This window comes from Phlebotomus papatasi, chromosome 1 (genome assembly GCF_024763615.1).
Source record: "Phlebotomus papatasi isolate M1 chromosome 1, Ppap_2.1, whole genome shotgun sequence".
NCBI lineage: Eukaryota > Metazoa > Arthropoda > Insecta > Diptera > Psychodidae > Phlebotomus > Phlebotomus papatasi.
This window is the reverse complement of record NC_077222.1, coordinates 70,617,836-70,642,354: the sequence shown is the minus strand read 5'-3', so window position 1 is coordinate 70,642,354 and position 24,519 is coordinate 70,617,836. Positions and strand designations below refer to the sequence as shown.

The 24,519-nt window shown below is 32.1% G+C and overlaps 1 protein-coding gene across 2 annotated transcripts in view; it reads left to right on the top strand.

Annotated features, from left to right (window-relative positions):
* The window catches only part of LOC129799911 (latrophilin-like protein LAT-2), a 42,289-nt gene extending 36,182 nt beyond the window's left edge, over positions 1-6,107 (top strand). For both annotated transcript variants that reach the window (XM_055844207.1, XM_055844215.1), the window contains exons 5-6: positions 4,707-5,127; positions 5,437-6,107. In XM_055844207.1, coding sequence (XP_055700182.1) covers positions 4,707-5,127; positions 5,437-5,796 — 781 coding nt within the window. In that variant the 3' untranslated portion in view covers positions 5,797-6,107. The remainder of the gene's footprint in view (positions 1-4,706; positions 5,128-5,436) is intronic.
* Positions 6,108-24,519: the final 18,412 nt, after the last annotated feature.

Below are 24,519 nucleotides of genomic sequence, written 5' to 3'. Positions count from 1 at the left end.
GCTCGAAAACGCGTCGTGCGATTTTTGTTTCATTTTTGGATATGTTTTAGAGATTACACAGGCGGATATTTCGTCCTTATACAAAAATACCGTTGAATCATTCCTAATAACGGTTTTTCAAGATCAAAGGTTAAAAAGTCCCTATAGAGCGCATATATCAAGCGAATGTGGCCATGCTTTGACTCGTTGGAAAGGTCTTGGAATTTCCGACAAAACTGATTTGGTTCCAATCGGTTTTGAACCTGTAATGAACCAATTCATAATAGATAACTAATTTTTATCTGAAAATCAATTCTATTACATTTAAAACAATTTTGGGGATTCTTTTGAGTGATTTATGAATCAGTTCAAATCGGTTGAAAACCGGTACATGGTAAATGATGCGAAAGTACTTTAGTGGTATAGCCTCTAAGTCACGAGTTCGAGCATTCTGCAAAGCCTAGAACGCTTTGCCAACCCTTTTTAATAAATATAATAACATTTTCAATATATATGAAACAAAAGACACGATGTGTCAATTTTTTTTTAAATAAAAAAAGATGAGTAAAAAATTGATATAATAAAATATTTGATCCTCTAAATATTGAATCACAGCGTGATTACTGAATGGCTAAACTGTTGACTGTTTTCGAGCTCCAATTATCCAATTAGATAACGAAACAAAATAAAAATATTTCATGAAATCGGTATAATATTCAATTACATGCAAGATTAACATGAGAATAAAAAGGCAAAATAAATTTAAATTATTGAAATTATACAATGCAGTTTTCGAAAGAATATTATTTTTTTGTTTTTATCTAAAATAAACTGTATAAGCCAATGCACATGAACTTTTCTCGAATAGAATTTTTATTAGCTTCAATTCATTGCAAATTTAACTAATTTACAATGTCGATTATCAAAGTAATTTTCTCTAAATTAGAGACAATTACAAAATTAAATTAAATTAATTACTACAAAATTATAAAAATACGGATTAAAACTTGTATAGAAACTATAGGAACTTTTAAAATTACAGGTCATATTCATAATAATAATGTAACATTAATTTCAACTTGGATACTTATAATTTTTATAAGGGTTAAATATGTCAAATTCAATTAACGAAAAATGTCTACGAGATAAAATCTCATCACAATTTCATGACAACAGCTGCAATATTTTAAAATGTATTAGTAAAGTCGGAAAAGTTAGTGCAATTGTTCCTGTAAGCCTCTTAAATTCCATTGCACTAATTCCTTGTTTAGAAATAAGTGAGATTTGTGAAAGTTGTTATATTTGTGAAGTTCACATAACTGGAATTCATCCCTTCATTGAATACCAGGGGAATTCCTGAGTGCAGTCTTCCTATAAGTAATAAAATCACAAATTTATTTTAATTTTTTAAACATAACGTATGTGAAATACATCCTGTATGAATAAATTAATTCAGTAATATATTTCAAGACGTCTCGAACTTTAAATAAATCAGAGTAGAGAGAAATAATTAACCAAATTTTCTGATTGTTCAAGCAAAGCCATAATATACTAAACTTGTTAGAAGTTACCAACCCTAACATACAATGTTCTACTTATGCTTTTCAATTATTTTTCTTCACTCTTCATAGTATACATATATGTACTAAGGTAATTTCAACAATTTAGAGCTCAAACGAGCTTTGGCCTGGAGATTGCTTTTCGCGAGAAAACTTGTTCGTATGCTCCATGTGTAATAGGGAAGAAGAGGTTAAAATGATTCACTAACATGACTAGATGTGTAAAAGTCTGTGACGTGATATTTTAAGAAACAAAGGGTCCGCAACAGCTTGGTACACCAGAAAAAATCTATATATCTGATGTATTTTGTACATAGAACCTTTCAATTAGCTGCTAGTACAAATAAAATATGAATATGTAAAATACGTATGGTTTCTTACACAATTTTGAATTAAGGAAAAGCTTTACGTATATAATGTTCAAACGGGTCCCGGTCAAAATCCCGAAAACCAAAATCCCGAAAGCCAAAATCCCGAAAAACAAAATCCCGAAAGCCAAAATCCCGAAAGCCAAAATCCCGAATTCTTAAAAGTATCATAGCTACTCCCATCACGATTGCATCCGCGCCTGCTGGAGACAAAGGGAAATCTTCTGTATTTTGGGAAATTATTTTGAACATTTTCCTCCACATAATTTCATCCCTTTCAGGATTTCGAACATCTGGGATTTTGTCTTTCGGGATTTTCGTTTTCACGATTTTGGCTTTCGGGATTTTGGCTGCCACCGGTTCAAACATTTATTATTATAATATTTATATGTATATTTACAATGGACTAGAAAAAGATTCTCCAGAAAAGCTATGCAAGCCATATTGTGATGAGGCGTCGACCTCGAAAGAGACCTAGGACAAAGTGACTGAATCAAATTCAGAATCTTGCCTTGGAACGCTTTGCGATCGAACCTGAACGTTTTTCTGAAGTGGTGGAGAATCGACAAGCGTGGGCTACTAATTTGGATGTCATGAACCCGCGACCCTATTAGGGATAAGTGGTTGAAAATGATGATGATGATGATAATTTAAAATGAAACAAACCATAAATTACCCTTTAGGAATGATTGGATTACCACCGGTGACCTAATTTTTTTCTTACGGTCATCTAAAATTATGTTTTGCTTTAAAAAGTCAGAAAAAATTCTAACTCCCAATTTTTGATCCTGTCTTCCTTAAAGGGTTAAATCGGTATGACAAATCGTCACTTGGATTAACAACCACACTAATTGAATTTCCTATTTAGGGTGGAGTCATCACTTATAAACGGTATACACTTACGGCGTTATCACACATTAAAATTTTAATGTGATTTACATTAATTGTCGCTTGTGAGTGTCCAAATATGTTATTTGTGTCTTTGAGTCACTTCATATTTGCGGTTTTTCTATATATTGATGAAGAAGTGGACTTGGCCTGCAAAAATAAGTTTTAATTTACCTAAAGCATAAATTTGAATTGAATTGAATTGAATTTATTTCATCTCATTCTTGATCTTTCCCACCCCCCATGCGGACACCGCCGTCTTAGCGTTGATTCCAACCTCCAGGACTAAACGGTGGAAATGTCATATGGAAATGGCATAAATATTTATCACATTAAAAAATTAAAGAGAAAATCACATTATTTTTTCGCATTAATGCTATAAATCAATTTATATCAAATTTTGCGGGCCAAGTCTACCTTTTTATCAACAAATAGATCAAATTTTGAATATAAAGTGATTCAAACACGCAAATTACACATTTGGACTCTCACCAGCGACAATTAATGTGAATCATATCAAAATTTTAATGTGCAAGTGTGATAACACAGTTATGGACAACTTGAAAAAAATGTTAAGTTCCTACCTAAAACAAATTTCGAAACCTCACAAAATCGTTAATCACGTCATAAAGCTGATAATTTTCTGAATTTTTGTAATCCTTCTTAGATAAAAACTTAAAATTTTTGCACGCTATTTGTAAGTGTATAAAATCTATAAGTGATGTCTCCACCCTATTATATGCATTTGTTACACACAGTTAGAGAGAAAATAAAATCCAAAATTCCTAATTTGCCATTTCGTATTCAATAGAATTTAAATTATATTCCCATGTGCACGCTGTATCAAATTTGATACGTTCTTCTTCATTAATACAGAGCATTTAGGATCGTTTCTGGATTACGTAATAAAAACTGCATTCATGTTTCCATTAACTCTTTCGTCTCTTTTGGGACTCTGAGTGAGTACCCAAAGCAGCATATGAATATTCTGTGAAAAACAATGTTTTTGATTATTCAGAACTGATAAATATTCTATTCTTGTCGATGATTAAAAACTATAAGGATGTCCAAATGTAAGATATTTTTTGTAGGACTTCAATTAATTCTTGAGCTTAGATATTTTTGATTAAAAATTTTGAAATTGGCTTGCAGCATATGCTGCGGTCCGGAAAGAGTTAACACTAAACCTACCGAACGTTTTAGTCGTTTTTCCTAGCGTGCTCGGTCAAATAACAGACCGCGATAGGTGGGATACTCAACAATTTTTTCCTTTAAAAGAGGAAAAAAGTAGAATCAAACGTTGAAAAATATATTTACATGCATATATTTATTTTAGGAAATTCTTAAAGTCTGATACCGACAGTGTACCGATTAAATATGTGTTAATTTTATAAAGTTTTCAAACTGATCAATTTTGCCCGTCTTGGTAGATTTAGTGTTAAATAATCTTTTTTGGTTCAAACCAAACCATCTTTACTTCACATCTCCTCTAGATAGGGTTTGCTTGTGGTAAATACAAATTGATACAAAAAGCTACAAATTCACTCTTCCATTACCATCCTAAATCACAAGTAATCCTCCTCGTTCCCAATCTGTGACTGTATTTTATGTAGGGTACAACGGGGTAAATTAGAATCAAATCTAAATTGAATTTTTGGGACTTCTTCACTGTCTTATACAAAGGGAAAGGAAAATGAAGGCCTTGAAAAAAGTGCAAGCCCTACACTCAAGAGTACATTTCGTGGTGTTCTTTTTTCTCTTTACCGTTCTGAAATAACGAGGGAATCTCAAAATTCCAATTCAGGTCCAATTCCAAATTACCCCATTGTACCCTAAATCCAAATGAAGATTTATCAGCACAGACATTATTATTAATTTATGTTCTTATTGTTCTACTACTAATAATATTTAGTTTACTCGCATGGGGATTCCCCTTGGCAATGGTGGCAGTAGCAGCGGCCTTTAAGTACAAGGAGCGCGATGCTCGACTAACTGGTGGATCAATGAGACAATCGCACGAGCATAATTCATCTTCACACTGCTGGCTCATGGAGGGCTCAGCCTACAAGTGGGGCTTCCTGGCACCTGCCGTAATTCTCCTCCTGTGTGGCTTTTGGCTGGCCATTCAAGGTGGTGGCACGGTTAAACTGACCGCTAGCCTACAAATTGACTCACGTGCACGCAATAAAATGATAAAGCGCCGTGGATTGCAGATTGGACTGTTTCTGAAGCTGCTGATTTTGTTGTCATTTGTTATCATTTTGGGTGCCCTTGCCTCCCTCTGGGCAATACCAGAGTTATGGACTCTATACAGCATTGCCCAAGGTGCTCAGGTGAGAAAAGTATTGTATGCTTCACACGGGAATATCACATACCTTCGTGTCTCTTGAGGGATTTCAAAACAGAGTTTTGCTTCTGGGAACAATTTTTTGAGATTCTCTTTTACATTGGGGTGTGAAACACTCAAATGGAAAGTGCGTGTAAAAAGCACCCAGAAGCTCAATTAATCTTCCTTCGTTTTTTTTTTTACACGAGACTCTGCATTGCTTCATATATCATAATAGAAATTCTCTGCTAAAATTAGATACACTCTTTGTTACTTTGAATGAATGCTTAAAATCAAATTATCATTTTATATCTAGGGAATTGTGACTTCCGTCCTGGTGACGTGCAATTGCCGTGTTTTGAAATTGTACACCGCACCGCGTAGTCATAGAAATCGCAAAGGACAGTATAGAAGTCTTCGTGATGGCGATGGTGGCAGATATGGTGTACTCTCCGTCACAAATCCGAATTATGATGAGGCCCATGGACTCGGAGGTACAGACAGTGAACTAGAAGACAGTGGTACACTCATTAAGATGTCATACAAGGAAGACCTATTTACGGAACGATGCGAATCAAAAGATCCACCCGTGACGGACATACCGGCAAATGGTGAACTGTCTGGTGCTCTAGATATTTCAGAATTGGCTAAGGATCCACCACCTCAGGCTGTATAGGATGTTCCCTTTTCTCAGACATCATCAATCTTCCTCTGGAACATTTTACCAAAGTCTATGCTGATTGCATTATGAATCAACAACTAAAAGCGTGACAACCTTAATAATGCAATTATCGTGTACTAATATTGATTTGCTTATATCACCCTCTGTATCATATCAAAATTGTAATATCAAACTTGAGCAAGAACTTTTAATTGTGTAATGTACCATATATTAAACTATTGAGAGGCGCAATATGAGCAAAAACGAATGAAAAAAAGAGTTATATTTGCTGAAATAAAAGGAATTTAAAAATGTTTCTACAAAAATGATGTAGTATACTTCACGTATTGTACTTTGCTATATTTGCTTTTCAGATTTTAAATATTTGCATTTCCCAGGTGGAATCACTAATTTTTTTTTTCCAACAATTTCCCACATAAATATAAACCCCTTTTTCGCAAAATTTATTTCATGAACAAAACAAAAATAGGAGAAAAGAGGGACTGCAAGTGATAGATGCTGGCTCATGAAGAATATTTGCATGAGAATTGCGATCAAATAAAGTAAACATTTTATAGCACAAAGCATTTGGTGTGCAAAACACACCTAAATTCTATCCCAAATGGGAATCCTATTGTGAAAAGCACAAATGAGATTTCAAAAGTAAATTACTGCTACCTTTTTCCATGGGCAAACATTTTAGTGCACAGAACCTTAACTACATTATCAAAATATTCATGAAATCGCCTTTCTCCGCATTTCAACTATAAGCTGTGATTCTTTTTGAATCACAGCTTATGTAATCATGCAATTCAGTATACATATTCAGAGTTTCACGAAAAACGCCTTTTGGTAAGTAAGACGAAAACTGTTCAAAAATGTGTAGAGGCCGGCCGACTGGAGCTATAAATTCAGGTGCATGATAAAATAAAATTTTGACCTATTGCTGACGAAAAGCGTGTTGACTGGTATGTTGTACGTGCTAAAAAAAATATCTTGTACCAGCTGATGGGTGTCGCCCACACTGAGAGAAATCCGAAAAAGTTAAAATAACATTCTGGAAATTTTTTATTTTACCCTACAGTATTGATCCGAAATCGGTGTAAATATTATGCTTTTTAGGTATATTAGGGGTTAAAGTTACCCTTTTTCATGTTAATTTTACACTTAAAAAGGTTTAAAATTAACATTAAAAAATGTTGATATATTTTTACACCTAAAAAGTGTAAAAATTATAAGGAAAAAATTTTAATCGCACCCCTGTTTTTTTCTCAGTGCATGATTGAATTTCTGAGTATAATCTTAATTATGATAACCCAATTTTTTTCTATGAAAATTACATTCTAAAACTTCATTATTATTACGAATAGTGTCCTGTTTTTCACCATTCGGGCTTTTTTCTTTAAATATTCAATAAGGGGTGCAATTCTTAAGTGCTTTAAGTTATGACTATGTCTTATCTGAATAGTAGCTATACATATTTAGGAGAAAAAGCAATATTTGAATAATCTCAGGACATCAAATACGATTTTAATTAAGAAATTAACTTTGAAGAAATGTTATTCCCATTTCTCTTGAAGTTTTATAACTATAGTTGTAAGAGTAGAGCTATTATAGTCATGCCTAGAAAATACTTCGCAATTGCACCCCTGATATCCTGCAACACCCCCGATCTGGGGCACAGTGGAACGCTAACGGGGAATAAAGGGAGTATTTCTTTGTGTTTCTGGCTGGTAGGATCATCAACTTTGCGTCAGAAATAATTTCATCTTCAATTTTTCCAGTCTTCTGTTCAAAGTTCTTTGTTTACCATCCAGAACCTTCTGTAGCTCTGTGGTCTAATATATATACTTTTTTAGAGGATTAACAAGGCAATTGGGTTAACAATTCGACAACTGTTGATACAATCGACGACAAAACACACCAATCGTACTTCTTTTTTCCTAACTGTGTTATCACACTTGCACATTAAAATTTTAATATGATTCAAATTAATTGTCGCTGGTGTGAGTCCAAATGTGTAATTTGTGTGTTTGAATCATTTTATATTCAAAATTTGATCTATTTGTTGATAAAAAGGTACACTTGGCCCGCAAAATTTGATATAAATTGATTTATAGCATTAATACGAAAAATTAATGCAATTTTCTCTTTAATTTTTTAATGTGAAAAATATTTATGCTTTAGGTAAATTTAAACTTATTTTTGCAGGCCAAGTCCATTTCTTTATCAATAAATAGAAAAATATTAAAATTTCAATGTGCAAGTGTGATAACGCCGTAAGACACGCTTAAATTGCTGATGTTTTTTATGGTGCTCTTGATTTTATAGCATCTAATACCCTTACGTCAGTGAATAAACATCAGTCTCTGACAAAACTGCATTCCAATACAATGACAATGTCATATGACAAATTTTCTCTGTAAATTCGACACAAGAATTATACACCGTTGAGTTCCGAATGGTCATTGTAGCCAGTTTTATGAAGCTCTTCGTAATTAATATGAGTCGCATTTTCCAATATTTATTCCAAATTTGCCACACAAAGCAAATTAAATTTTTCATATGACATTGTCATACTGTTACAGAATCCCCTTTTCAAGAAAACTAAAGATGAATGGTATCTTTAGTTCCCTATTCTCCGTAAATCCTCTCACTCAAACTTATGCCGTAGACAGACTTATGGCTTAAGCTAAGAGCCGGATTAATGTGAAACTGATGAAAATCTATTCCAAACAATATTTTGACTTCAAGTTAAACCGCCTCCCGGCTTAAGCCGTAGATCTATCCAACACATAATACTTTTTGATTTTCATACTTTAGCGCAGTTTTCCCAATCATCACAGTCATTACATTTTTTCGTCCTTCTTTTGAAATCAAAAAGAGAGAAGTATTTTTGGCCAGTTAATAATTTAAAATGGTCAATAAAAAGATCTACTTTGGTAAGTAAAAAATAAAAATGGTAGACTATTACATTTTCCTTTTACCAATAATAGTTCAGTGCTCTCAATTTTCATTTTTACTAATCATTTTTACTAAAACCAAAAACACCATTCGAAACAGCTATTTTTTAAATGAATATCTCTATTGCACTAATACTAATTTTGAATCAATAAATGGAACAAATATCTTCAGTCGGTAAATAAGCAGTTTGGTCAGTAAAAATCTACTGTGGTTAACAGGTAAAAGATGATTAGAAAATTCCATTAAAAGCAATAAACAATGCTGATAGATCATAATTTAGTATTTTACCCTTTGATAAGAATAATTTCATAATTTTTCTGCACCCTATTTATATAATTTAAGTATTTGAAAAACAGATGATACTTGTATTTGTCAAGACGATGAGTGGGTCAAGTAATTCATTATGTGGGAGATTGAATTTCAGAATGGCAACTGAACCAGAGAGGAAGTGAATTATTCATGATTTTCAATTTATCACTTCATATCTTTACGACATCACTTCAATTCATTAATATGGTCCAAGTACCTGCTTCTCCTAAAAGATCTATATGATACTTCAGTTATTATATTTTTTTTGTTAATTCCGAAAATCTGCAGGACCTTTTATTGAAACTAATAGGAACATTATCTAAAATTCAATTTTGTTTATCAACGCTGAGTTTCCAAGAAAACAATCTCAAATCCTACAAAATGAAACAAGTTAACTCACTGGATTTTATACTGCGAAAATGAAATGGCTACACAATTCTAAAAAAATTTGTGGAATTGACAGTACTATACCTCCTTTCAATCTGAAAAATAAAATGAAATTTCCGCTTGATTGCAAGTCGTGATATGGAACTAAGAACTGTTTCGTGCTAGTGATATTTTATCGTGATTTCTCGTTTTGGGATTTCGTATGAAATTTGAATCATAGAAAGGGATGCCCAGAGGATATTTATATACGAGCTTTCAAGATTAAAGCAGTTTTTACTAATAAAAGCTATCAATTTTACACATAATCAAAAAAGCTATATAAAGCCATTTGAGTAAAAGTTAAAAACTCGCTCTTGGGCAAATCTCAAACTAGCAATTTCACATGAAATTTTTCAAAAGAGGAAATTTCGTAATAGCAAAAATACTTGCACAAATATGGGAGAAAGAAAAGCTAATTTTTCTTTCTGTAATATTTTGCCAAATCTATTTCAGCAATAGGAAGAAAAGTGTGAGAGGTCAAAAGAAATTAATTGTCTTACGAGTTTACACAAAGAATTAAAAAAAAAGAAAGAAACAGAGAAAGTTTCCAGAATTCAGGAAATAATTAAAATTCAAAGCAGAGATGTGGAGGAGTTGAAAAGAAAGATAACTTTTCTTTGTGCCAATATTGAATTGACTGTAAATGTTCGCCTTGTCTAAATGATATGATTGCAGAGGGAAAGCCTCTTATATTCTTATGAGTACAAAAGAGATTATATGGGGATTAGATTGTGCGCTCTCTGATTTCCTCTTAGGTCGACTTTAGTTTAATTTGTCTGGAAAGAGACAGCGAGGAAATTGGAGGAAGGACTTGCGAGACTGCCAACTTCTTGTTTAATCTCTAACCAAAGAGAGGGTAAAAGATGTCGTTCTGTATTTTCCATACGGAAGTTGCTTTCCAAGTAGTTAAGTGGACGCCCAGAAAGTCCCCCACAACTATATGGATATCCATAGTGTCCATGTGGAGAAGGTAGAATTTTAGGAATGATATTGCAATACCCAAAGTCCTCCTTTGCCATTTTTATCCACCAGATACAAAATAGCCCTGGGAAAGAAATTAAAAATTCAACACACATTTTCCTCGCGGTATGCACTAGACAGAAAGTAAATTTACCATCACGGAAAATATCTCACACTTTGCAAGCCACAATCTTACATCCTTCTCCCAGCTTTGTGGCATCCCCTTCTTCATTCGATGGTGTCCTGATAAAACTTCACTGCAGATATTCACAAATTTTCCCTCTAACACGTGAAATAAAGACATCAAAAAAAACACACAAGTCTTCTACGAAAAGTACACCAAGAGCTTGATCATCAAATTTATTTTGTACACGTAGACGGAAGCAGAAATTGCTATATATATTCTATGGTACATGAAATGTGTATGGGAAAATCTGTGTAAAAGAAAATCTTTTAGTTGTTTTTTTTTCCCTTTCTCATCCATATTTACTTCCGTATCCCAGAATTCGAGATGACTTTACACATTCGATATATTTGGTTAAAATTGAAACATCCATTGAGCCTCACATTCTCAATAAATGCGCTTAAATCGTATTAATTTCATGCGGATGAGAATCTCTTTTTTTTTCTTTTCATCAAGCTCTTATGCGGCAAATGTTTATTTCCACTCCCCACATTTGAATTCTCTCTCTACAATATCCGTTGTCAGAGTGGAAAACTCAATCTGGATTTGGTGGAAAACTTTCGCATATGTACTTAAGATGTGTTTCTCTCATCAAGTATCCGGAATTATCCTCTTTGGGTGCGCCAAGGGAGCTAAAGAATGAGTATGGTGCTAAAAGCATAAATATGCTTTTCTCATGTGATCCTCATGTGACATTCTCAGTTTACACAAAACCACCCACATGCCCATTTGCGCAATAGACTAAGCTTTTCATCCATTGACCCAGGAAGTTACGTCAAATTTGAAGGTTGCCCATTGAGTGTGCGTGACAACAACAATAACCGTACCACGGTGTAAATTTGTCCCTCGAGGCAACAAAGAAATTATTGTGCAATTTATTTCTATTGATGCCATCGCCTCCATAACGCAAGAATGGATGAAATAGCTGCAAGAGTGTGAGGAAGATGAGTGAGAAACCCTCATCATATCACCGTGACGTCTATCCATTGAATTCTATTTGCCTTCCTTATTCACTTAACAGGTGAACATCATCACAGAGAGGATGTCCATGTTATTTTTATTGGAACGTTACTATACAATGTATGTCAGAGGTGACCAATTGAGGCACAAAATGACCCCTAGGTTATATAAAGCAATTTCTATTGTATATCCATTCTCATACTAATTGATATTGATATTCTCCCCTTTTCTCACCCATTTATTGGTTTTCTGCTGAGATTTGTTGCCTCTCAACAAACAACCAATCCAGGTAATAATTCTTCAGTTGTGACCCACCTCAATCACTGATACTGTAATTGTATTTCGTATATAATGATAAGCTACTGGATAATATCCAGTGTTGTTACAAATCTTAAGTCTCATTAAACTGCGACTAAGAACAGGCACAATAGATTGGAATAACATACTCCAAAGTAAATAAGTATGTCCGTTAACCTGGGTTAAGAGATGGCAAATAAGTCGCACGCTCTACGTATTGAAGGTAAGTAATACAGTCCACTATTTAGGATAATTTAAAAGGTCCAAAATAAATAAATATTTGCAATAGTCTTATAATTGCTTTTCCTTATTCGTTCGATATATTAGTTTCATTCAAAGCAATTGAATATTCATAAAAAATACGACACATATTGCATATGTTATGACTTCATTAAAATAGTAAAAATACATTTTTATTAAATATAAATAAAAGCAATTGTTGAATTCTACAATAAGCTTTTCACAACCCGCTCTACAATATTTAGCTTATATACTATGTTCTATAATTGAATATTGCAACAAAAGTATGATATTGGCATTTCAAAATGCAGATTAGCGACTCTACGATTTGAAACCAGTGAAAAATAGAATAACTATTGGGAATATTTGTGTAAATAAGAACTATATTTTATAATTTCAACGGATATTGGTCAATAAAAAAGAGAAAAAACGGCAGCAAAAATGTTGATATGTTTTATGGTTCAGAAAGCAAGTCTCAAAATAAAATTGGAATTTCCACTTAAACTGTAGATGTAGATGGATCAATCCTTGAATGTAACCTTATAATGGAGATCCATGAGGTAGTTTTCTCAAATTAATATAATTATATAAAATATACAAATTCAGAACACTTCATTCTTTAATATTACTAAATTCAAAATTGACATCGATTAATCGAATATCGATAAAAAATATTGCCGGGATAACGTACATCTTGCTAATTTTCAATATGGTTTGTTTTTACTGTTATTTTTCTCATCTTCTGAGTTGCTCATATTGGATAGATATTAATTTCTATCTTATTTAATCACAGATATATTTCCCACTAAATTGCCTAATAGTTAAGGTAGGGGAAAGGCTCATAATTTTGACTAGTTTCTTATTTTGGACACTTTGAGGATAAAATTGGAAACTAAAAATAAATTGATTAAAATTATGGATTTTTATTCCAATATTTGATGAATAATGAATTCCATATAAATATTTGTTCTTTTTGAAGATTTTAACACTAAAAACGTTAAATTTTGAATATGATTTGAGTTAAAATTGCTTTGTTGAAAATTTAGTGTGAGCAATTGCTTACGAGAAATATAACAGAACTTCGTGGCTTACTTCAGTCTTATTTAGCTGTGCTGAAGTACTAACAATGTTTTTTTCGCTTTTTTTGAGTGATATTATTGAATATTCATTGAAAATTGTATTGATTCACGTTAGTGGTCATTTATAAATTTGACCTGAAGTGAGATTTGCCTTGTGAATTAGATTTTTCGTGTGAAAAATGGGAAATTTTTTAAGGCATTTACCAGTGAGGTGATACTCCTTATTTTGGACAGGTGTTTTTCTCACGAAATTTCGTGAAGTTTTAGATTTTGTGATGACTAGGTTGGACAAATGCCTGAAGAAACAAAGGAGCATCATCTCTACGAAAAAGATGTAGCGAGAAATGCCTTGAAAGGCTCCCGTAAAGGCCAGGGAATGAGCGAATCCGCACGTACTTGGAGTACCGAAGTCAACTCACTTTAATGAATGATATGAAAAGTTTCCAGGCTTCTTGTGACATTCTACGTTTCCCTTACATGAACAGGAAGAGGACTTGGTAAGATTGATTTTTGAAATGGAGAACAATGGGCATCCTGTTGAGGTGGATTAACTGTCCAAATTTACAGCCAAGTTGTCCAAAATAAGAGCCAAATTCACCTCTATATATCAATTAATTTATAAACGTATTAAAACTAATTTTAGTAAAAATAAGACGATAAATAGCTTGCCAAGTTTCTAAACAACCCTTCTGAAAAGAGAGTAACAAAAAAAATTAATTAGTATTGAAAATATCGCACTTCAAACTTGGAACATCGATGCTTATAAGCAGACTGTCCAAAATTATGAGCCTTTACCCCACTTGAGAGGACTTTTCTCATAATTTTCTTGTCCACTCATATGTAACGTCCTCTTCATATATTTTTTAAAGATTTCGAGTATTATAAGTAAATTTGAATTTTATTCAGTATTTCATTATTCTAAATTTTAAAATTTTATATTGAAAGTATTGTTCAAAAAGGACAAATTCTCTATAATTTAATGGATTCGCAAGTACTGTTAGATGAGATTCTTCAATGTGTCTACTACACATTGAGAATTGAGAAAAAATTTATCAAAAATTTTCTTTTTGACGCAATTTGATATTGTCCCTTTCTGACAAAAATTGCTCTCATTCATTTTGTGAAAGCCTTTATAGTTAAAACCCATTTTAGCATTTAAAATTTAAAAAAAAATGTAATTCTGGAGAATTATCCTTTTTTGCATGAAATCGTTTGAAATCATTTTCAAATTTGCTAACCTTAAAACGATACTCGCTAGGCAGTGCCGTGTTCATATATTTGGTTGTCACTTTGTGTTCGAGAACTGCTGACCGGTTTGCATATATTTACTCATCGATTCAGCAAAAGTATGCTGAAAACACTGCTTTTTCAGCTAACTGTACTCGCTGGGAAGGATTTTATTCTCCTATTTTTAAATGGAACTGTTGCCTTACAATGATGTAATTTAGCTCCACAAACCAATTATGAAGCTAAATTACGTCATGATAAAGCTCAGTTCTATTTAAAAAATAGGTCAAAAATGCCCGATTTTAAAGGAGACCCAATTCAAAGATGCCCCACTTCCCCCTACTACTTTTATTACTCGTAAACTCAACTGTAACATAGGTATAGAATATACTAAGCTTTGGTCATTTTTTATCACCTGTGTAAAACGGCCTTAAAATTAAATTCGTAATTTATACGTGCAACCACTCGACTCTATCAGAACCTAAAAAGTCCTTCAATGTCACTGATTTAATTCCCTTATGAATAATTGTATTATTTTGATTTATTAATCCTTTTTCCGTGAATAAAACAATGTTCCTATTCATCACGAAAATTGTTTAAGAGACTTCCTAACTTTCATATTATTTACATATTGTAAAGAAAATTTGAAGAAGAATGTATAGGATTAAATAAAATTTCATAAAATACAAGTGACTTCGAAAAGAAAAATATCGTAAATAATGCGAAGTTTGTAAGTTCGATTGACGTATTTCCCTAAGTTTTGCCAAAATCGTTTATCTATTTCGACATAACTCAAAATGGCAAAGTCATGAATATTTCACTAAAATATGAGTCAACCTATGTCTTCTATATCTTCTATCTTATTTGAAAGGTCTTTCAAATAAGTTTTCAAATTACCAAGCAAATTATAGCATTCAGTCATTGTTAAGCAGAAGGTGTCCGATATGGCTTTGTAAATACTTTGTCTCAACTTTTAACGTAATTTCTCTCAAATTTCACAAAACATTTCAGAATAAGAATGCCTTTTCAATATAATCTGAAAAGTGATAACAAATGAAAAGTTTTGCTGTCTCCTCTTTCATGATATCTTGCTTTAATTCGAAACAATAAATGTTCGCCTGAAAAGGAACAAGAGAGCTTCCAAAAAGCTTTACATCGCATGTGCAATATGAGAACACTTGCACAACATCAAAGATGAATGATAAAACACTTTCAATTTCATAGAATGTGTTGATTCGGCATATTGTAGGTGGACCCATATCTATACAATATTGTATTGGATATCCAAGTTGATGCAAGAATGACAAGAAACACTCAATTTGATGGTGACTGAAGCATTGAAATCCAATCAAAGCGATGAAACAATCTTGTTGGAGTTCCACTTGAAGACTTTGAGGGAAAGTTTGTCAATCGAAAATTAAAATACTTCAATCTCATGTTGTGTATGTTCATTTCAAAAGAGCACATCCCATTTAGAGAATTTCCAAACTTGAACGACATATCATCTTAAATGGCAAAATTGCTTTCTGGAAAGCAATGGTAATTACGGCAATATACGTATATAACAGTGTATTTGATTTCCTCCCATTCCAACTTTCTTTCAGGCTATATCCCAAACAACTCCCTGGGTGCCACCCTTTTTGAGCATTCTGCAATATTAAACAAGGCACATATTAAACACTCCTAATGTCAATACGGTCCTTTAGCACATATTATCGTATAGTTCTTCACTCCTTACGTTTTATGACATTAATTGTTGTTTAACCTGATGACGTCGCATTGTGAGTAGGTGTCACCACAAATTACCGAAGCAATTTCAAATTACACAATAAACGTGTATAACATTGAGCAAGGTGAAAATTCATCGTGTTGTAGGATTATAAAGTATACTGCTTTCAAGGGTATCATTAAAATATTTTTCGTAAACACTCTGGACTTCTCTTATACCTTGATATTGAAATAATATTTAAAAGGCAATGGCAAGCCTATATTAACCCTGTAAGGACGATTGGGTCACCGGTGACCCAAAAATGAAATTTTTCCTACGGTCATCTAAAGTTGTGTATTGCTCTAAAAAGTCAGAAAAAGTGATTTTTTCTGACCCCCGATTTTTGACCCTCTCGCCCTTAAAGGGTTAACTTATGATAGGTGTGATACTTTCATTGAAAATGTAGGGGAAAGTACTCTCCCTTCGAACGTTCATGCCTTCGAATAATGTGAATTTTCTTTTATTTTTCCTATAAGAGACTTACATAAATTATTACATAATTATCAATAATTGATAAAGCTGGCTAATATTTAATAGATGTAAGTTTCTTAGGAAAAATAAGGAAAAAATAACGTTATTCGAAAGCATGAACGTTCTAAGGGAGAGTACTTTCCCCATCTCTGTGATCAACTTAAAGGTCTTTCATAAAAAAATGCAAATTTTGTCTTATAATTATTAAACCATAATCTGAATCAGACAGTTTCATTTGTTTTTTAAAGTTCAAGTGGAAATACCCAGTGAGTACCATCCCAAGCAGCACATCTTGGTTATTTAATCGTTGGATAATGTTTTTATAACTTGATTGGTTGAAATAACCGTATTTTAACGTTGGAAGAACGATAATTTCTGGTTAAGTTATTTTGTGCTGTTTGGGATGCGCTAACTTATTTCAATTTAGCAGAAAACATATGTATTTTTAGCTGAATTCTGCTATCTTTAAAGTGACACTCGCGAGGCAGTGCCATTTCATTATATTTGGTTAGCACTTTTTAAAGTAGAACTGCTGACCGGTCAGCATTTTTTCGCTGATATACTCAACAAAAATATGCTGAAAACGCTGCTCTTTTCAGCTAACTGTGCTCGCTGGGTATTTGAACATTGGAGACTTCAATCAATTTAGAGTTTCTGAAACTATTATAAGGCCTTGCAAGTTTAGAAGCTTGAAATGTGTGATTTTACTTGAGGATAAGAAAAAATCATCGATAATTGCACAAGTATAACAGATAGAGACACCAAACCACTGATCACAGCGTAGTTTTCAATAAGATTTAAATCATTTTGTAGTATATCTAATAGCAGTTTTGAGTCATTCGAATTTCGAATAAAATATCGTCTTACTAGAACTAGTTCATTCTATTTTGAAAGTATTAAAAATTAGTATAAAAATTAAGGCTTTACAAATTAATCAAAACTAGATCCAGTCGTTAATGCAGAAAAAATATTTCCCTTAAAAAATTAATTTATAATTTTAATTTTTCAGTCTTGTTATTTGAAAGGGATGAAGAACTTTAGTTATGTTTAATGTATTAATGAATTTTTAAATGTAAATTATAGCGATATTACAAAAGTCCCGAGCGATTTTTCCTCGGTAAATTAAGGCTATATAGGGTAAGTGTGCCAAATTTCGGCATAGTTGCATGCAAGCGCCAAGGTCTCAAGTTTTAAATGCAATATTATTAATACAAACAAAATATTTTTATTACTTCTTTTTAAGGAGTGTTGCTTGGAACTTTGTAGACAGTTTATCGTCTTTATTTACTCTAAAATTATTCTTAATACATTTTAAAATAAAAAAAAATGTTGACATAGCTTTGGTGCCTTATTTCGGCCACCTTCATTCTCATAATTCTTTGCACATCGAGAATTCTTCAAATGTCTTTTTACATCATCTTGTTTATGGAATCTTCATTTTTTGTTATTCTTTTGCACTGTATAATCTCTAGAGTATGTAAAAAGCAAAAATTCATGAAAATTCGAGGAACAAAAAATATGGCCGGAATTGCAAGCTGGCTGGAATTGCAAGCAGGCCGGAATTTGGCACACTTACCCTAGAGGGTATTCATTAGGAGAAGAGAGAAGAGTTAGTCTTGATTTATGGAAAAATAAATTATCAAGTACAATGTTATGGCCTGTCAGTAAATAAACTGATTACCTGAGAGCCTAGTCATTTACAAAATACTACTTTACTTATACTCAGACTTATACTTATACTTATTTAAAAAATACTACTATACTTACCACTCCTAAAGCCATCTTGCGCTCCGTAGACTTGGAAGAATTCCAAAGTATGACTAGGGAACAGCTGGTTGAATATATTGTAGGAGACAATTAAAATACAAAATACTTCCCACAAGCATGTTTAGTTCGCTAGTCATCTCCACAAATATGAAATATTCAGGGGTGTCGTTATCTGAATATAAATAAAAATAGTAAATAATCATAGCACTATTCTCTTCTCATCTAATTTTATTAATATGGAGGGTAATTTTTTTATTAAATAAAACTCATTCCAAAACCGTAGCATAAAATAAAGGAAGAATAAAACAAATGTCGAGCCATTTTTAAAATAACAAAAAATATACTAAAATACTAAACGGAAAAGAAAACGTAGACAAAGCCAATTAGAATTGCTTTGTTAGAGGATTTCTAAATAATTCAACTAGATGCTATCTCTCACCGTTTGATCTCACTTCATCGAACCATTTTTTGTTTCTTTTTTCAAAATCTGAATTTTGCGGAATTCTGACAAAACATGACTCGTCAGCTGTAAAAATGTACATATTATATAATGGCACTCTAGTTCTAGTATAAAAAAGTACAGATATATTATACAACGACTCAACATTTTCTCGTAATATTTTCTTTGTAAAAATCTATCTATCTTTTAAGCATTTTCTCAGTGCTTTGCAAAAGAAAATATAATTCAAAATTATGATACTACTTATGGAGCTTTCTAGTACCTATATACATTTTCTGGAATGTAAAAGTTTCTTTATGCATTGAGTGAAATTTTGTCAAATTTATCAGGCCATTAAGTAAAGTTTTCATATCATGGTAAATTCTGTCAAAAAGTTTTCCTTTGCAATATTATCATTTCTAACGCATTCACCAAATTTGTAAATCTTTCTCTTACATTCCTTATTCATCAGACGTCAGACAGAATTTCAAATATACGACAATGTGAAATAAAATCTTATATTTCGAAGTTGAAACACTAAGGAATTGACTTCTCTTTCTTTTTAAGGTGCTGATTTCCTGAATATTTTAGATTTTCACAGCAAAGTTGGGCTACTTAATGTACAACAAATAATATATTTTACTCGAAAACTTTATGCCATTTTATCTGGAAAAGTGAGAAAGTGGAAGACTTCGAAGGATGTGCAAATAGCAGAACGAAATCTACAAAAGTTGGGAAATTGACTTGAATTTAGTGAAATTACACGTTAGGGAATGAAATGAATTACGTGAATTTTAATGCAATTTAGTTGAAAGCATGTTAGATCTCGCCAGCAAATATTCGAGAGAATCTAATTTATTCTTAGCACCTCTATAGAAGAAATTATCCGTAAGATTGTTTTTTTTTCTTTTTCTTTTTTTTTTTTTTTGAAAAAAGGAAAAAAAAATCTCTTCTACTCATTTACCTCACAAGTACTCAGATAAATAGCCAAAAAAGATATATGACTCTATTGACGACAGATGGGAACTTGAATAAATTTTTATGTATTTTTTATAGGCCTTACCACACTCGGATAAATACACAATCGATTTAGATTCTAGCACATTTCCCTCTCAGACCATCATTTTCTCAACACCCTAAACTCACTTTGGTACCACTATACATAATCTTTTGGGTCGACCAGAACGAAAATTGCGTATGCTTTAGAAGCAATATGATTTCCTTCACACTTTTCCTCGCGTTTATTATTATCATTGTAAAACAGCCGTTCCAGATTTCGATAGATTCCCGTAAGCCCAAGCACCTCAACTACACCAGGTTGACTGAAAAATTTCAAGACTGAGAAAGAAAAAGTGGATGACAAATGCTTTCGTTATAAGATTTCCTTTAATAAAAAGTTCTTTAATGTCACTGATTTAATTCCCTTATGAATAATTGTATTATTTTGATTTATTAATTTTTTTTCCGTGATTAAAACAATGTTCCTATTCATCACGAAAATTGTTTAAGAGACTTTCTAACTTTCATGTTATTTACATATTGTAAAGAAAATTTGAAGAAGAATGTACAGTACACACGATTAAATAAAATTTCATAAAATACAAGTGACTTCGAAAAGTAAAATAACGTAAATAATGCGAAGTTTGTAAGTTCGATTGACGTATTTCCCTAAGTTTTGCCAAAATCATTTATCTATTTCGACATAACTAAAGTGGATGACAAATGCTTTCGTTATAAGATTTTTGTATTATGGAATTCTCTTACACAAAACAAAAATATTTTATAAAATTGTTCGAAAACGTTTGTAAATTCCTAATGAAAACTTACGAAATGCTCGTTGATCGTATAACACACAAAAAAGTCCGTAAAAGTTTGAATTATTTTTACAAACATTGTTCGCAATATGATAACGTTACGACCATATTTTATTCTTTTACAAACATGTGTTCGTAAATGTTCGTATACACACAAAACGTGTTCGTAAACTTTTGCTAGACCGACAAAAATTGTAAAAGAACAAAAAATGCTCGTCAGGTGATCATTTTACGAATATTTCTTGTGAAAAAAAAACTAAGGCTTTACAAACTCATAAGTGGGTTATACGGTTCACGAACATTTCTTAAGTCCCCATTAGGAATTCACAAACATTTACAAACAATTTTACGTGTAAAGTAGTTTCGCATTATTGCTGAACATTTCTACACTGAGAGAAATCCGAAAAAGTTAAAATAACATTCCAGAAATGTTAATTTTACCCTGCAGTATTGAACCGAAATCGGTGTAAATATTATGCTTTTTAGGTGTATTAGGGGTTAAAGCTACCCATTTTGATGTTAGTTTTAGCCTTAAAAAGGTGTAAAATTAACATTAAAAAATGTTGATATATTTTTACACTTAAAAAGTGTTAAAGTTATGTGGAAAAAATGTTAATCGCACCCCGTTTTCTTCTCAGTGTAGTCATTCTTTAATATTTGACCTGAAGAACTTTCAACGAAATTTCATTTACAGACTGAAGCACAATGAAAAAGTAAATGAAACAACGAAAAATATTTGATTTCAATTTTCGTGGTCATGTCACTAGCTCCTTAGAATAATGCTTTACTTGTCCTTTCCATTATTCTATTCTGAGAAAAAAATTCTACGCCGAAGAAAAAAGTTTTCCTCAAATTGACAAGAAAAGTTTGTCAAAAGGATTTTCTTTCATAAAATGTAAGAAAAACTTTTATCAACTTAGCAGCTAACTGGATCTTGTTCAAAGTTTGTTAAGGGAATGTTTATCCATTCAAAATGCAACAAAAAAGTTTTGTCAAATTGGTAAACAACATCCTTTTGACAAAAATTTAACAAGATCCATTTATCCGCTTACTAAAATTTTTTTTGTGGTACGATGTATTTTCGTGATATTCTTAGAAAGCATAGTTTTAGGGCAGAATCACATTGACAGTAAAATTCTCACCGTATTTCGTTAATTTATACATTTTCATTCCAATTCTTACGCAAATGATCTATTACCGTATTACCTTATCTCATACTCGGTGGCACTAGGTTAAAATAATATAAGAAAATGGAAGAAATAAAACGAAAATGCGATAAACAGTGATCAAAAAAACTGTAGGGTGAAAGGAACACCTATTGACACTTTAAGAACTCGTGTCAGGGCCTATTGACAACCCACTCTGTACCATTTGGAATACGAAATTTGAACACTTATCCTTATCTAAAAACGTAAATTTCAACATTTTGACAAAAGGTTCCCTGTCGAAGAGGTGTTCATTCGACCCTACGATTAATTTCTCTTACAGTTTTTTTGCTCACTGTTTATCGAATTTTCGTTTTATTTTTTTCAATTTTCTTATATTATTTTCACCTAGTGCCACCGAGTATGAGATAAGGTAATACGGTAATGGAAAATTTGCGTAAGAATTGCAATGAAAATGTGTAAATTAACGAAATACGGTGAGGCTACGGCGAGCATTTTACTGTCAATGTGATTCTGCCCTTAAAGTTATAGAAAAGCAATGAAGACGAATTAAAAATTATAAAATGACACAAATTTGCTGGGGTCGCAGAAGACTCCAAGTCGCAATCTCTAAGAGTTTAGTCTCTGGTAACTTATAGAGGGGTAGATAGATCAAATGAACATGCAAGGGAAAATGTTTCTAGAACACGTGTGCAAAGATATGATGATAAATGAAACCTTGCTTGATAATGAACAGTAATTCTAAATAATCTGTGATGGAGGAATGCCAAATGGTAACTGAACTTTATTCGTCTTCGCCAAAATAATTTTTGCCAAATCATTTATTGCTTGATACATACTTTTGAATTAAGAGTTTCGCAAATCACAAACAAACTCTAATTTATGAGTCTAGCATTTTTTTTTATAAAAGTCACTCTTAAAAATTTTCAATCAGCTTGTACCTATACCAAATAAAACCATTATAAAAGGATTTTCGAAACATAGCCATATTTTTCGAGTCTAACACGACTTTCAAATAAATCTTAACGGTGGCAAATGGGAATTCGTGATATTTCGCCCATTTACACAATTTTCCATTTTCTCTTTTCTCAGCCAGTCTGCTCTGGATGTGAAAAAGGCGTAAATAAATTTAGGGAAAAAAACGAGAAATGGAAAAATGATAAGACTAAAATACTTTTTTAATACTTATATCACTATGAACATAATCTCTCCTTCCAATGGTTTCACTGACTTTCAACACCATAAGCACCATATCAAGTGACGGATGACAAAAAATTTCCGCGATGGTAGAAAAAGTGTGAAAATATTCAAAGTATTTTGATGAGGGTTTGTGGTCATGCAAACAAAAAAGAAACAGAGAACGAGAACCAGAAAAAGAAATTCGACGTCTTTCCGAAATGATAATTCAATTTGGGGAAAAAATTTATCTCAATTCCTAATTTTGTGGAAAATCTAATGAAAACCAATATCCGATATCGTGACAGAGAGTAATATCCTTTCATGGTTCCTTGTAAGGATAACAGATTTAAGAGGGGAAGAAAGGAGAAAAAGTGAAAGAAAATGAAGGTCAAAAAATGCTTTTTGCTGATTTCGCTCCTTCCTCATACCCTTAAGAAAAATTCTTCGGCCAAATTAGAAATTATCCCTCTGTTGTCGAAGGTATATCTGATCGAAAAATACCTGATCTGAGGTGAGTCACATTTTTTCCACGATGTGGTCTATTAGAGACGGATTTAATTTATTAAATTGATTTCCATTAGTAGTAAATCAAAAAGTTTAGCCATCGAAAGGGTTTCCAGACTGCTTTATGCTTACTCAGTGGTTTTTGCTGAGGCACAAAAACAACAAACCCCATATATTGTGAGAAAGCTCCCAAATGGGTCATAAAGTTTATACCAAAGCGGATGACCTTTCCGCACTGACTAAAACATCCGAAAGTTTGCGGAGACACAAAAAAAAAGTGAGAGGCAGTGGAGTATTGAAAAATGAGAAAATTTTTGGTGTGTTTCCTCCCCTAGGCCATCTCCTGCATTACTTTTATAGTATCACTCGTACCCTCAGAATATATGTAAGAGACGAATTTATATTTTACTGAGTTCACAGTTTTTGCTTAGTTCACAACCCAAAATTCCTGAAAGATTGGATAATTTTTGTGGCATACGGAACAAATTACTTTTAAATAAGAGATTGATATAGGATTATTTCAGAATTGAATAAACATTTAAGTGAACTTCAAGAAAATGGATTTTAGTCAAAAAATAATTTAAAAAAAAACAGGATTTTTTTCTTTAGAAAGGATCAAATATTAAAATAAAAGTAAAATTTTATAAATCAAGCTTATAAGATATTTTGAGACAATTTTTATTTGTCATTTTTAGTTTTATATGTAGAATTTAATTTGTATATATATTATATATTAGATCCTTATTTTGTATACGTCTTTACTTTTAAGTGAATGATTTTCCAATATGAAAAGTTGGTTACAATAAGTGTGAAGACCTAAGATTGCCTAAGATCTTGATGATGAAAAACAATTAATTAACAAAATTTTATTGGCCACATTTCCTTTAAAAAAAACTTGAAATTGTATGTGAAAGCATAATTCTAATACACTGTTTTCTAAGAGAAGATAATAAGTTATGAATTAAGATTAGACATATGTAACGA